This window comes from Panicum virgatum, chromosome 2K (genome assembly GCF_016808335.1).
Source record: "Panicum virgatum strain AP13 chromosome 2K, P.virgatum_v5, whole genome shotgun sequence".
Taxonomy (NCBI): Eukaryota; Viridiplantae; Streptophyta; class Magnoliopsida; order Poales; family Poaceae; genus Panicum; species Panicum virgatum.
The window spans coordinates 28,768,241-28,784,508 of NC_053137.1; the positions used below are offsets into that span (position 1 = coordinate 28,768,241).

Sequence of the window (16,268 nt, forward strand, 5' to 3'; positions counted from 1 at the left end):
GCTCAAAGTGCTCGGAAGACGACTGCTCCTGGTACTGGTACTGGGGCTCCTCAGATGGATCAACGTCTACTCACGAACACATGGCCAAAACAATGCACAATAATAAGCATACAAGCAACTCTAACAAAAACTAAAGAACAGTACATCAATACATGAAAACAGCACACTAAACTAGTTTAAAACTATTCTACGCGTTACAACGATCGCGTGGACATAAAGAACGCTAAAATCGGAGCTAAAACGCACAAACTAGGCCTAAAACAAGGTTCAGGGGCTTTTCTGCGAGAAAAACTAAGTTCCAGGGGGTTTCTGCAAAAACTGAGGGCTTAAACGTAAATAAACATTAATTCTAAGGGCTGACGCGCAAAATCTTCAAGCCAGTACTGCGGGTTCAAATTCTAGGAAGCTCAGGGGTGTTCTAGCAAAGTTTTGGGCCTATCTGCGATTATTTTTCAAAATAGGTGGACTGCGGGTTGATTGTAGGAAAACTGGAGGGTTCTTTAACAAAAATGCCAGGCGAACCGGTATCCTTGGATCCAGGCCGTTGGATTTAGATCTGGCGGTCTAGATCTAATGGATCCAAGATCTAATCGCGCGCGTTGAATCCGGATCGGACGACGCAGGGGGGTTGGGCGCGCGAGCGGCGGCGGTAGGTCGCCGGCGGCTCTGTTCCGCGGCGGCGCGGCGGGAAACTCACCGGACTTGGCCAAATCTGGCCGTCCGGGGGTCAAATCGACCCGTTCTTGGGTCTGGGGTGATCTACGCGGAGCTTGTAGTCCACCTGAGGCCTTTGCAAGTCTCGGGGAGGGTCTGAGCGGTGAGAGCGAGGGATGCGGCGGCCCTGCACGGCGGCTCTCGCCGGCGAGCGGTGTTCTAAGTCCCGGAGTGGACTACAGGCCAAGCTACTAAGCGAAAAGTACCAGGGGGGCTCTGGGGTGCTCACTGAATCCTTGGGTCGGCCGGAGTTGCACCGCAGGAGGGATCTCGGCGAGGACGGCGGCGTGCTCGCGGACGGGTCGAGGCAGGGCGTCTCCGGGCCTGCTGAGCAGTCGAGGAAGTCCGGGCGGGGCACTGCAAAGGGGTAGAGGGGTTCAGGGCGGCCAGAGCACCAGTGGCGGCGAGAAATTTCGGCAGCGGCGGAGTTCACCTGCGGCGGAGGCTAGGCGAAATCCCGGCGCTGGCGTGGCTGAACTCGTGGGACCGGAAGCTCGGTGAGATCCTGGGCGCCGAGGCGTAGCAGGTGCGGGAGTCCTGGCGGCCTGAGGTGCGACGGGGCGGCGTGCTCACGGCGGCGCAAATCGTCGGCCCGACGGAGCAGGGCGTGGCGCAGCGAGCTAGGGTTTGGGGGCGGCTCTGGTGACGGCGGGTGGGAGGGATGGTGGAGGCGCAGGGCTGCGGGCCAAATAAAGGGAGGCCCCGGGCATCTTGGGGAGGCGCGCCCAGGGAGAGGCCGGCGGGAATCGCGGCCGTGATCGCGGGCGGGCGGTTGTGCGAGCGGGGAAGGAGGAGGACAGACCTGGCGAGCGGGCCCGGGCTGGCAGCGAGTGGGTGGAGCTGGCGTGTGGGGCCGGGCTGCAGCGGGAGGACGCGGGCGCTGGCGGAGCGGGCGAGTAACGCCGACAGGTGGGCCAGGGGCGTCGGCGGGAGCGGCCACGAGCGCGTGGGAGAAGCTGGGCGCTGGGCTGCTGCGAGTGGGGCCCGGTGGCAGGGGCGTGGCGCGTGCTCCGCGGGCTGCTGCGCGAGCGGGAGCTCGGGGCGGACCGGACCGCGTGACGCGGGGCAGGCCGGGAAGCGGGCTGGCTGGAGGATTGGGCCGCGCATGGGGGTTTGCTGGGTCGGGCTGAGAGGGTTTTTTGGGTTTTTCTGGGTTTGGGCTCTTTTTTTCTACTCCCTTTCCCTTTCTATTCTATTTCCTCTCTTTTCTATTCCTAATTCAAACAAAGTTTGAATTCAAATTCACATTTGAATTCAACCCACACTCAAATAAAAGTATGCACCAGCATGAATGCAACAACAAAAATTTAAACCTATGGTAAATTTTAATTACTTATGACCCAAAAACTAGATTAAATGCGAGTCTAAACACAAAAATCCTTAGAAAATCGAATAAACCAATTAAATTTATTATTAAAGCTGAAAATTTGAATTAGGGTGTTACAAATCCTACCCCCTTACAGGAATCTCGTCCCGAGATTCTGGGCTGGCTAGCAAAGAGATCAGGATAGGTCTTCATCAACTACTCTTCCTTCTTCTGGCAAGTCCTCCGAAAAGACATCCGGGCATTCAGACACCACGCGAATACCATCCGTGGGTCTAGCCTCCATCTGATGAAGAAAACCAGAAGACTCCGTAGCACTGACTGTCACCTCTTGGTCATCAGATGCTGACAAGTGAACTGTCTGCTGAGCACAATCAATACGTACTCCCCATCTTGTAAGGGTCTCCATGCCCAAAATCACATCTATCCCCAAGGAATCAATGACGATCAAACCAGTGCGGAAATCTGCCCCTCTTATGACAATACTAACTCTGGAGCATATAGAGCATGTGTGTATTGGGCCCCCAGGTGAGGTAACTACCATAGCTGTCTTCATACATGAAACTGGTATACGATGCTGCTCGGCAAATGACTTGGAAATGAAAGAATGGGTAGCACCGATATCGAAAAGCACCATAGCTGGATAAGAGTTGACCATGAATGTACCAATAACCACGTTAGAAGCCTCGGCTGCTGACTCGGCCGTCACGTGGTTCACCTTCCCCTGTCGTGGCACCCTGGGTTGGGCTGGGCGCCCCTGCTGTCCTGCCTGCCGTGGAGCCTGAGGTGCTGGACAACTTTTAGCATAATGACCTTTTTGCCCGCATTTGTAGCACATGCGGTGGCGGTGAATGGCGCTACTTGGTTGACCTCCCTGTGAACTTATCTTCACATCTTGCATTATTTCTGCTGCTTGCTCTTTGGACTCCTTGCGACCGCGTGGCTGGATCACATTCATAGTGATGGTCAACCCATCAACATAATCATAGAGTGCTTGGTTCCTGACCTGTGTATCTCTAGAGCACTCAGGATCATTTCTCTTCTGGATAGTCTGTAGCTCATCGACCGATGGACCGTCGAGGAAAAGGGAATCCTCTGTCAGCTGCTCTTGATGAGACCTCTTTCTCTTCATACCGGAGAACAACCTCTGGTTCCTCCTAATTGTAGCTTCATCTTCAGTCGCACGAGCTTGACGACAAGGAACGCCATAGAATTGACAACACGGGCAAGCTTTCTCACCATCACCCATTGCACTATCTCCAAGGTCTTTTTGTTCTGCCGACATCTGAGCTGGGGCAAAAGGAAACACAGATGGGTAAGGTCAAGGAAGAGAGAAAAACTCCATTATTTAAGGTTCTATCCTATTTAGATAACACTGCTCAGGCATTACTGCTGATAACTCCAGATAAATGTCACATAAATCCGGGAACTAGGAACTAGAGCATAATTCTTCGGTTTCGTCTGAGAGATTCTCAACTTCTCTTGTACTAGTTGTAGGCCGGGGTGTCACATCCCCTACCCCCTTACAGAAACCGACGTCCTCGTCGGTGACGTCCTTGTCGGTGATCCCTGGATATCACATCCTCTTCGCACTATCCTTCTTCAACAGGTAAGACAGAAGAAACCCAAGGCAGGATAAGGTAGAGAGGATAGAGTGGATGGTTTTACCCCCAACGATCTAACTCATTTTATTAATTAGTTAACTTTAATATAAAAGTGATTTTCTTTAAACAAATTTAAACTACTAAACTATGCAATCAGTCAAAAATCCAAATCAAACATGTAGCATAATAACAAGCAGACAATTTTCACGACTTAGCCGAGTTTAGCAAATAGACTCGACTAACACAACGCGTCGCAGAACGTGCTATCGTATTATTATGAAAGGGTCACCTAGCTAGTACTCATGGTGGTCAGATGACTGATTCAGGCCAAATCTACGAAAACTATTCTTCAGAGAGAGAAATCAAGGCAAGACGGGCAAAAAGTCAAAGAAGTCAAGGGGTATAATAGTAAAATAATTTCAGCAGGCAAGGATTGGTGAGAAGAAGTCCTAAAACTCGACCAGTTCTATCTAGGCTTCGTCCTACAGTCGATACGGCTTTGATACCACTCTGTAACACCCGGTTTATAAAAGAGCATAAACCGAGCAATCATATACGTGCCAGGATCAAGTCACACATATATACAACAGAATGAACAGTATATCATAGCACATATCACGTAAAAGATATAATAAAGCGAATACGAATGTTATTTATTACAATAATGACATAAAAGTCTGATACAGCGGAAGCGAAGTACAAAAATACGAATAAAGCTCTCCGAAGCTGAAGCAGGGCGCCACAGGGACGTCGACTGGGAGACGAACACCTAGAAGTCCTCGTAGTCCTGGTAGCGCTGGACGAACTCCCTCGTGTCGGCAGGAACTGAGCAGCAGTAGCGTATCCAAGAGGAAAAAGTAGAGAAGAGGCAAGAGTGAGTACACAACTTGTACTCAACAAGTATAACACAAACTATGAGGCTCTAGGCTGGCTGACTCAACTGCATTAGCTTTTAAGTGTTGGCAAAATTTTATTAAAGCTATTTACTACGAGTTGATGAATTACCATTGACCCAGTTACATAGTAATTAATCAGAATTAACTAAGAAACTACTGAGAACCAAACCGAAACCAAGCCACCAAGGTAAACCCCGAGAAGCACCTCCCTCGTCGGAAGGAGATAACTTCACTAATCAAAAGAAGGATCTGGGCCGCTCATAACCGTGAGCACGGCTAGTATACCAGTTTTACACTCTGCAGAGGTTGCACATCTTTACCCACAAGTCGTGAGCTACGCCAGTTGTTCATCACACTTCCTTAGGTGAGATGACTAGCGACCCACTACGAGGCCGTTACAAAGGACACGTTGGTAAGGTGTAACCGCTAAGGAATCAGGCTCCGCAACGATGGTAACCACCTCGAGGGGGTACAAGACACACAGACCAGCCTCGTAGCCTGGCCACCATTGAAGCTCACCACCCCCCATGCCCCGTCGGTAAGTTACTCCCAAACCAAAATGGCCTAATTAGTAAGCCAAGACCGTCCCATTCCAGTCTTGTGGTAGCGCTGTTGTCCCAGGTTGTCGCTCTATGAACCGGTCCTTATGGAGAGTGGCCAACCCAGCAGTAAGCACCGTGCTGGCCCCCTAAACCATGTTTCTAACAAAACCAATTTTAATGAGAAGTGAGCCACTCAAGCCACACAGAGGGCCACTCTCAGAATTAAGTTGCATATACCATTAATCAAATTAATTAAAAAGGACCATTATATGTTATAGCGCGGCACCTAGCACAACTAACCAAAATGCAACCAAAGGATATATATAAAGGATATAAAGTGGCTAGAAAAATCCTTATAGGCATACAGTATTAAAATGCAGTATGAAATTGTATTTAAAGTGATAGGTGGTGTTCATGTTATACTTGCCTTCCTCGTACTGCTCTGGCTGCTGCTCAAAGTGCTCGGAAGACGACTGCTCCTGGTACTGGTACTGGGGCTCCTCAGATGGATCAACGTCTACTCACGAACACATGGCCAAAACAATGCACAATAATAAGCATACAAGCAACTCTAACAAAAACTAAAGAACAGTACATCAATACATGAAAACAGCACACTAAACTAGTTTAAAACTATTCTACGCGTTACAACGATCGCGTGGATATAAAGAACGCTAAAATCGGAGCTAAAACGCACAAACTTGGCCTAAAACAAGGTTCAGGGGCTTTTCTGCGAGAAAAACTAAGTTCCAGGGGGTTTTCTGCAAAAACTGAGGGCTTAAACGTAAATAAACATTAATTCTAAGGGCTGACGCGCAAAATCTTCAAGCCAGGACTGCGGGTTCAAATTCTAGGAAGCTCAGGGGTGTTCTAGCAAAGTTTTGGGCCTATCTGCGATTATTTTTCAAAATAGGTGGACTGCGGGTTGATTGTAGGAAAACTGGAGGGTTCTTTAACAAAAATGCCAGGCAAACCGGTATCCTTGGATCCAGGCCGTTGGATTTAGATCTGGCGGTCTAGATCTAATGGATCCAAGATCTAATCGCGCGCGTTGAATCCGGATCGGACGGCGCAGGGGGGTTGGGCGCGCGAGCGGCGGCGGTAGGTCGCCGGCGGCTCTGTTCCGCGGCGGCGCGGCGGGAAACTCACCGGACTTGGCCAAATCTGGCCGTCCGGGGGTCAAATCGACCCGTTCTTGGGTCTGGGGTGATCTACGCGGAGCTTGTAGTCCACCTGAGGCCTTTGCAAGTCTCGGGGAGGGTCTGAGCGGTGAGAGCGAGGGATGCGGCGGCCCTGCACGGCGGCTCTCGCCGGCGAGCGGTGTTCTAAGTCCCGGAGTGGACTACAGGCCAAGCTACTAAGCGAAAAGTACCAGGGGGGCTCTGGGGTGCTCACTGAATCCTTGGGTCGGCCGGAGTTGCACCGCAGGAGGGATCTCGGCGAGGACGGCGGCGTGCTCGCGGACGGGTCAAGGCAGGGCGTCTCCGGGCCTGCTGAGCAGTCGAGGAAGTCCGGGCGGGGCACTGCAAAGGGGTAGAGGGGTTCAGGGCGGCCAGAGCACCAGTGGCGGCGAGAAATTTCGGCAGCGGCGGAGTTCACCTGCGGCGGAGGCTAGGCGAAATCCCGGCGCTGGCGTGGCTGAACTCGTGGGACCGGAAGCTCGGTGAGATCCTGGGCGCCGAGGCGTAGCAGGTGCGGGAGTCCTGGCGGCCTGAGGTGCGACGGGGCGGCGTGCTCACGGCGGCGCAAATCGTCGGCCCGGCGGAGCAGGGCGTGGCGCAGCGAGCTAGGGTTTGGGGGCGGCTCTGGTGACGGCGGGTGGGAGGGATGGTGGAGGCGCAGGGCTGCGGGCCAAATAAAGGGAGGCCCCGGGCATCTTGGGGAGGCACGCCCAGGGAGAGGCCGGCGGGAATCGCGGCCGTGATCGCGGGCGGGCGGTTGTGCGAGCGGGGAAGGAGGAGGACAGACCTGGCGAGCGGGCCCGGGCTGGCAGCGAGTGGGTGGAGCTGGCGTGTGGGGCCGGGCTGCAGCGGGAGGACGCGGGCGCTGGCGGAGCGGGCGAGTAACGCCGACAGGTGGGCCAGGGGCGTCGGCGGGAGCGGCCACGAGCGCGTGGGAGAAGCTGGGCGCTGGGCTGCTGCGAGTGGGGCCCGGTGGCAGGGGCGTGGCGCGTGCTCCGCGGGCTACTGCGCGAGCGGGAGCTCGGGGCGGACCGGACCACGTGACGCGGGGCAGGCCTGGAAGCGGGCTGGCTGGAGGATTGGGCCGCGCATGGGGGTTTGCTGGGTCGGGCTGAGAGGGTTTTTTGGGTTTTTCTGGGTTTGGGCTCTTTTTTTCTACTCCCTTTCCCTTTCTATTCTATTTCCTCTCTTTTCTATTCCTAATTCAAACAAAGTTTGAATTCAAATTCACATTTGAATTCAACCCACACTCAAATAAAAGTATGCACCAGCATGAATGCAACAACAAAAATTTAAACCTATGGTAAATTTTAATTACTTATGACCCAAAAACTAGATTAAATGCGAGTCTAAACACAAAAAGGGTGTTACATCGGGACGTTTGGTTGTCTTACGAAACTCGGTGCAAAAAGGGCCAAACTAGTGCAAAAGTTCGTGCCACGAAGTCGCGTCGGAATTTTTCGCAACGAACTCACCCTGTCCACCCCATTGGACCCTAAACTGATGTTTTGGTGCGTTTCGTACTATTTGGGTGCATTCAGGACCATTTGGTTGCCTAACGAAACCCGATGCAAAATGGGACGAACTATTGCAAAAGTTCGTGCCACGAAGTCGTGTCAGAATTTTTGGCAACGAACGCACCCGATCCACCCCATTGGACCCGAAACTGACATTTTGGTCTGTTTTGTACTATTTCGGTGCTTTCGGGACGTTTGGTTGTCGTACGAAACTCGGTACAAAAAGGGCCAAACTAGTGCAAAAGTTCATGCCACGAAGTCGCGTCGGAATTTTTCGCAACGAACGCACCCGATCCACCCCATTGGACCGTAAACTGACGTTTTGGCGCGTTTCGTACTATTTGTGTGCATTCGGGACCATTTGGTTGCCTTACGAAACTCGGTGCAAAACAAGCCGAACTAGTGCAAAAGTTCGTGCCACAAAGTCGCATCGGAATTTTCCGCAACGAACGCACCCGATCCAGCCCATTGGACCCTAAACTGACATGTTGGTGCGTTTCGTACTATTTGGGTGCATTCGGGACTGTTTCGTTCCCTTATGAAACTCGGTGCAAAAGAAGCTGAACTAGTGCAAAAGTTCGTGCCACGAAGTCGCGTCGGAATTTTTCGCAACGAACGCACCCTGTCCACCCCATTGGACCCTAAATTGACGTTTTCGTGCGTTTCGTACTATTTTGGTGCATTCAGGACCATTTGGTTGCCTTACGAAACCCGAAGCAAAATGGGACGAACTATTGCAAAAGTTCGTGCCACGAAGTCGCATCGGAATTTTTAGCAACAAACGCACCCGATCCACCCCATTGGAGCCTAAACTAACATTTTGGTCTGTTTCATACTATTTTGGTGCATTCGGGATGTTTGGTTGTCGTACGAAACTCGGTGCAAAAAGGACCGAACTAGTGCAAAAGTCCGTGCCACGAAGTCGCGTCGGAATTTTTCGCAACCAGCGCAGACGATCGACCCCATTGGACCCTAAATTGACGTATTGGTGCGTTTCGTACTATTTGTGTGCTTTCGGGACCATTTGGTTGCCTTACGAAACTCGGTGCAAAAAGGGCCGACTAGTGCAAAAGTTCGTGCCACGAAGTCGCGTCGGAATTTTTCGCAACGAACGCACCCTGCCCACCCCATTGGACCCCAAACTGACATTTTGGTGCGTTTCGTACTATTTGGGTGCATTCAGGACCATTTTGTTGCCTTACGAAACCCGATGCAAAATGGGACGAACTATTGCAAAAGTTCGTGCCACGAAGTCGCGTCGGAATTTTTGGCAACGAACACACCCGATCCACCCCATTGGACCCTAAACTGACATTTTGGTCTGTTTTGTACTATTTGGGTGCTTTCGGGATGTTTGGTTGTCGTACGAAACTCGGTGCAAAAAGGGCCGAACTAGTGCAAAAGTTCGTGCCACGAAGTCGCGTCGGAATTTTTCGCAACGAACGCACCCGATCCACCCCATTGGACCCTAAATTGACGTTTTGTTTCGTTTCTTACTATTTGTGTGCATTCGGGACCATTTGGTTTCCTTATGAAACTCGATGCAAAACAAGCCGAACTAGTGCAAAAGTTCGTGCCACGAAGTCGCGTCGGAATTTTCCGCAACGAACACACCCGATCCAGCCCATTGGACCCTAAACTGACATGTTTGTGTGTTTCGTACTATATGGGTACATTCAGGACTGTTTCGTTCCCTTACGAAACTCTGTGCAAAACGGTCTGAACTAGTGCAAAAGTACGTGCCACGAAGTCGTGTTGGAATTTTTCGCAACGAACACACCCGATCCACCAAATTGGACCCTAAACTGACATTTTGGTCTGTTTCGTACTATTTCGGCGCATTCGGGACGTTTGGTTGTCGTACGAAACTCGGTGCAAAAAGGGCCGAACTAGTGCAAAAGTTCGTGCCACGAAGTCGCGTCGGAATTTTTCGCAACGAAGGCACCCAATCCACCCCATGGGGCCCTAAACTGACGTTTTGGTGCGTTTCGTACTATTTGTGTGCATTCGGGACCATTTGGTTGCCTTACGAAACTCGGTGCAAAACGGGCCGAACTAGTGCAAAAGTTCGTGCCACGAAGCCGCGTCGGAATTTTTCGCAACGAACGCACCCGATCCACCCCATTGGACCCTAAACTAACGTTTTGGTTCCTTTCGTACTATTTGTGTGCATTTGGGACCATTTGGTTGCCTTACGAAACTTGGTGCAAAACAGGCCAAACTAGTGCAAAAGTTCGTGCCACGAAGTCGCGTCGGAATTTTTCGCAACGAACGCACCCGATCCACCCCATTAGACCCTAAACTGACGTTTTGATGGGTTTCGTACTATTTGGGTGCATTCGAGATGTTTGGTTGTCGTACGAAACTCGGTGCAAAAAGGGCCGACTAGTGTAAAAGTTCGTGCCATGAAGTCGCGTCGGATTTTTTCGCAACGAACGCACCCGATCCATCCCATTGGACCATAAACTGACGTTTTGGTGAGTTTCGTACTATTTGTGTGCATTCGGGACCATTTGGTTTCCTTATGAAACTCGATGCAAAACAAGACGAACTAGTGCAAAAGTTCGTGCCACGAAGTCGCGTCGGAATTTTCCGCAACAAACACACCCGATCCAGCCCATTGACACTAAACTGACATGTTTGTGTGTTTCGTACTATTTGGGTGCATTCGGGACTATTTCGTTCCCTTACGAAACTCGGTGCAAAACGGGCCGAACTAGTGCAAAAGTTTGTGCCACGATGTCGCGTCGGAATTTTTCGCAACGAACGCACCCTGTCCACCCCATTGGACCCTAAACTGACGTTTTGGTGCGTTTTGTACTATTTGGGTGCATTCAGGACCATTTGGTTTCCTTACGAAACCCGATGCAAAATGGGACGAACTATTGCAAAAGTTCGTACCAAGAAGTCGCGTCGGAATTTTTAGCAACGAACGCACCCGATCCACCCCATTGGATCCTAAACTGACATTTTGGTCTGTTTCGTACTATTTTGGTGCATTCGGGACGTTTGGTTGTCGTACGAAACTCGATGCAAAAAGGGCCGAACTAGTGCAAAAGTTCGTGCCACGAAGTCGAGTCGGAATTTTTCGCAACGAGCGCAACCAATCCACCCCATTGGGCCCTAAACTGACGTTTTGGTGTGTTTCGTACTATTTGTGTGCATTTGGGACTATTTGGTTGCCTTACGAAACTCGATGCAAAACGGGCTGAACTAGTGCAAAAGTTTGTGCCACGAAGTCGCGTCGGAATTTTTCGCAATGAACGCACCCAATCCACCCCATTGGACCCTAAACTGACATTTTGATGGGTTTCGTACGATTTGTGTGCATTCGGGACGTTTGGTTGTCGTGCGAAACTCGGAGCAAAAAGGGCCGAACTAGTGCAAAAGTTCGTGCCACGAAGTCGCGTCAGAATTTTTTGCAACTAACGCACCCGATCCACCCCATTGGACCCTAAACTAACGTTTTGGATCGTTTCGTACTAGTTGTGTGCATTCGGGACCATTCGGTTGCCTTACGAAACTCGGTGCAAAACAGGCCGAACTAGTGCAAAAGTTCGTGCCACGAAGTCGCGTTGGAATTTTTCGCAACGAACGCACCCGATCCACCCCATTGGACCCTAAACTGACGTTTTGATGGGTTTCGTACTATTTGGGTGCATTCGGGATGTTTGGTTATCGTACGAAACTCGGTGCAAAAAGGGCCGACTAGTGCAAAAGTTCGTGCCACGAAGTCGTGTCAGAATTTTACGCAACGAACGCACCCGATCCACCCCATTGGACCCTAAACTGACGTTTTGGTGTGTTTTGTACAATTTGTGTGCATTCGGGACCATTTGGTTGCCTTACGAAACTCGGTGCAAAACAAGCCGAACTAGTGCAAAAGTTCGTGCCACAAAGTCGCGTCGGAATTTTCCGCAACGAACGCACCCGATCCAGCCCATTGGACCCTAAACTGACATGTTGGTGCGTTTCGTACTATTTGGGTGCATTCGGGACTGTTTCGTTCCCTTACGAAACTCGGTGCAAAACGGGCCGAACTAGTGCAGAAGTTCGTGCCACGAAGTCGCGTCAGAATTTTTCGCAACGAACTCACCCTGTCCACCCCATTGGACCCTAAACTGATGTTTTGGTGCGTTTCGTACTATTTGGGTGCATTCAGGACCATTTTGTTGCCTTACGAAACCCGATGCAAAATGGGACGAACTATTGCAAAAGTTCGTGCCACGAAGTCGCGTCGGAATTTTTGGCAACGAACACACCCGATCCACCCCATTGGACCCTAAACTGACATTTTGGTCTGTTTTGTACTATTTGGGTGCTTTCGGGATGTTTGGTTGTCGTACGAAACTCGGTGCAAAAAGGGCCGAACTAGTGCAAAAGTTCGTGCCACGAAGTCGCGTCGGAATTTTTCGCAACGAACGCACCCGATCCACCCCATTGGACCCTAAATTGACGTTTTGTTTCGTTTCTTACTATTTGTGTGCATTCGGGACCATTTGGTTTCCTTATGAAACTCGATGCAAAACAAGCCGAACTAGTGCAAAAGTTCGTGCCACGAAGTCGCGTCGGAATTTTCCGCAACGAACACACCCGATCCAGCCCATTGGACCCTAAACTGACATGTTTGTGTGTTTCGTACTATATGGGTACATTCAGGACTGTTTCGTTCCCTTACGAAACTCTGTGCAAAACGGTCTGAACTAGTGCAAAAGTACGTGCCACGAAGTCGTGTTGGAATTTTTCGCAACGAACACACCCGATCCACCAAATTGGACCCTAAACTGACATTTTGGTCTGTTTCGTACTATTTCGGCGCATTCGGGACGTTTGGTTGTCGTACGAAACTCGGTGCAAAAAGGGCCGAACTAGTGCAAAAGTTCGTGCCACGAAGTCGCGTCGGAATTTTTCGCAACGAAGGCACCCAATCCACCCCATGGGGCCCTAAACTGACGTTTTGGTGCGTTTCGTACTATTTGTGTGCATTCGGGACCATTTGGTTGCCTTACGAAACTCGGTGCAAAACGGGCCGAACTAGTGCAAAAGTTCGTGCCACGAAGCCGCGTCGGAATTTTTCGCAACGAACGCACCCGATCCACCCCATTGGACCCTAAACTAACGTTTTGGTTCCTTTCGTACTATTTGTGTGCATTTGGGACCATTTGGTTGCCTTACGAAACTTGGTGCAAAACAGGCCAAACTAGTGCAAAAGTTCGTGCCACGAAGTCGCGTCGGAATTTTTCGCAACGAACGCACCCGATCCACCCCATTAGACCCTAAACTGACGTTTTGATGGGTTTCGTACTATTTGGGTGCATTCGAGATGTTTGGTTGTCGTACGAAACTCGGTGCAAAAAGGGCCGACTAGTGTAAAAGTTCGTGCCATGAAGTCGCGTCGGATTTTTTCGCAACGAACGCACCCGATCCATCCCATTGGACCATAAACTGATGTTTTGGTGAGTTTCGTACTATTTGTGTGCATTCGGGACCATTTGGTTTCCTTATGAAACTCGATGCAAAACAAGACGAACTAGTGCAAAAGTTCGTGCCACGAAGTCGCGTCGGAATTTTCCGCAACAAACACACCCGATCCAGCCCATTGACACTAAACTGACATGTTTGTGTGTTTCGTACTATTTGGGTGCATTCGGGACTATTTCGTTCCCTTACGAAACTCGGTGCAAAACGGGCCGAACTAGTGCAAAAGTTTGTGCCACGATGTCGCGTCGGAATTTTTCGCAACGAACGCACCCTGTCCACCCCATTGGACCCTAAACTGACGTTTTGGTGCGTTTTGTACTATTTGGGTGCATTCAGGACCATTTGGTTTCCTTACGAAACCCGATGCAAAATGGGACGAACTATTGCAAAAGTTCGTGCCAAGAAGTCGCGTCGGAATTTTTAGCAACGAACGCACCCGATCCACCCCATTGGATCCTAAACTGACATTTTGGTCTGTTTCGTACTATTTTGGTGCATTCGGGACGTTTGGTTGTCGTACGAAACTCGATGCAAAAAGGGCCGAACTAGTGCAAAAGTTCGTGCCACGAAGTCGAGTCGGAATTTTTCGCAACGAGCGCAACCAATCCACCCCATTGGGCCCTAAACTGACGTTTTGGTGTGTTTCGTACTATTTGTGTGCATTTGGGACTATTTGGTTGCCTTACGAAACTCGATGCAAAACGGGCTGAACTAGTGCAAAAGTTTGTGCCACGAAGTCGCGTCGGAATTTTTCGCAATGAACGCACCCAATCCACCCCATTGGACCCTAAACTGACATTTTGATGGGTTTCGTACGATTTGTGTGCATTCGGGACGTTTGGTTGTCGTGCGAAACTCGGAGCAAAAAGGGCCGAACTAGTGCAAAAGTTCGTGCCACGAAGTCGCGTCAGAATTTTTTGCAACTAACGCACCCGATCCACCCCATTGGACCCTAAACTAACGTTTTGGATCGTTTCGTACTAGTTGTGTGCATTCGGGACCATTCGGTTGCCTTACGAAACTCGGTGCAAAACAGACGAACTAGTGCAAAAGTTCGTGCCACGAAGTCGCGTCGGAATTTTTCACAACGAACGCAACCGATCCACCCCATTGGACCCTAAACTGATGTTTTGATGGGTTCCATACTATTTGGGTGCATTCGGGATGTTTGGTTGTCGTACGAAACTCGGTGCAAAAAGGGCCGATTAGTGCAAAAGTTCGTGCCATGAAGTCGCGTCGGAATTTTTCGCAATGAACACACCCGATCCACCCCATTGGACCCTAAACTGACATTTTCGTGCGTTTCGTACTATTTGTGTGCATTCGGGACCATTTGGTTGCCTTACGAAACTCGGTGCAAAACAACCGAACAAGTGCAAAAGTTCGTGCCACAAAGTCGCGTCAGAATTTTTCGCAACGAACGCACCCTGTCCACCCCATTGGACCCTAAACTGACGTTTTGGTGTGTTTCGTACTATTTGGGTGCATTCAGGACCATTTGGTTTCCTTACGAAACCCGATGCAAAATGGGACGAACTATTGCAAAAGTTCGTGCCACGAAGTCGTGTCGGAATTTTTAGCAACGAACGCACCCGATCCACCCCATTGGATCCTAAACTGACATTTTGGTCTGTTTCGTACTATTTTGGTGCATTCGGGACGTTTGGTTGTCGTACGAAACTCGATGCAAAAAGGGCCGAACTAGTGCAAAAGTTCGTGCCACGAAGTCGCGTCAGAATTTTTCGCAACGAACGCAACCAATCCACCCCATTGGGCCCTAAACTGACGTTTTGGTGCGTTTCGTACTATTTGTGTGCATTCGGGACCATTTGGTTGCCTTACGAAACTCGATGCAAAACGGGCCGAACTAGTGCAAAAGTTCGTGCCACGAAGTCGCGTCGGAATTTTTCGCAACGAACGCACCCTGCCCACCCCATTGGACCCCAAACTGACATTTTGGTGCGTTTCGTACTATTTGGGTGCATTCAGGACCATTTCGTTTCCTTACGAAACCCGATGCAAAATGGGACGAACTAGTGCAAAAGTTCGTGCCACGAAGTCGCGTCGGAATTTTTAGCAACGAACGCACCCGATCCACCCCATTGGATCCTAAACTGACATTTTGGTCTGTTTCGTACTATCTTGGTGCATTCAGGACGTTTGGTTGTCGTACGAAACTCGATGCAAAAAGGGCCGAACTAGTGCAAAAGTTCGTGCCATGAAGTCGCGTCGGAATTTTTCGCAACGAACGCAACCAATCCACCCCATTGGGCCCTAAACTTACGTTTTGGTGCGTTTCGTACTATTTGTGTGCATTCGGGACTATTTGGTTGCCTTACGAAACTGGATGCAAAACGGGCCGAACTAGTGCAAAAGTTCGTGCCACGAAGTCGCGTCGGAATTTTTCGCAATGAATGCACCCGATCCACCCCATTGGACCCTAAACTGACATTTTGATGGGTTTCGTACGATTTGGGTGCATTCGGGACGTTTGGTTGTCGTACAAAACTCGGAGCAAAAAGGGCCGAACTAGTGCAAAAGTTCGTGCCACGAAGTCGCGTCGGATTTTTTTGCAACTAACACACCCGATCCACCCCCATTGGACCCTAAACTAACGTTTTGGATCGTTTTGTACTATTTGTGTGCATTCGGGACCATTCGGTTGCCTTACGAAACTCGGTGCAAAACAGCCGAACTAGTGCAAAAGTTCGTGCCACGAAGTCGCGTCGGAATTTTTCACAACGAACGCACCCGATCCACCCCATTGGACCCTAAACTGGCGTTTTGATGGGTTCCGTACTATTTGGGTGCATTCGGGACATTTGGTTGTCGTACAAAACTCGGTGCAAAAAGGGCCGACTAGTGCAAAAGTTCGTGCCATGAAGTCGCGTCGGAATTTTTCGCAATGAACGCACCCGATCCACCCCATTGGACCCTAAACTGACGTTTTGGTGCGTTTTGTACTATTTTGTGTGCATTCGGGACCATTTGGTTTCCTTACAAAACTCG

At 50.3% G+C, this 16,268-nt stretch overlaps 1 protein-coding gene across 1 annotated transcript; it reads right to left on the minus strand.

The window, feature by feature from the left end:
- Positions 1-1,143: 1,143 nt before the first annotated feature.
- LOC120695219 (vegetative cell wall protein gp1-like) lies at positions 1,144-1,821 on the minus strand. Its single transcript, XM_039978515.1, has one exon. It carries the CDS (start codon positions 1,819-1,821, stop codon positions 1,144-1,146), a length of 678 nt encoding a protein of 225 aa, XP_039834449.1.
- Between the last annotated feature and the right edge of the window lie 14,447 nt (positions 1,822-16,268).

Excerpts from the sequence above, each read along its gene's own strand:
- LOC120695219 (XM_039978515.1), bottom strand. The coding sequence starts at position 1,821 with ATGCGCGGCCCAATCCTCCAGCCAGCCCGCTTCCCGGCCTGCCCCGCG.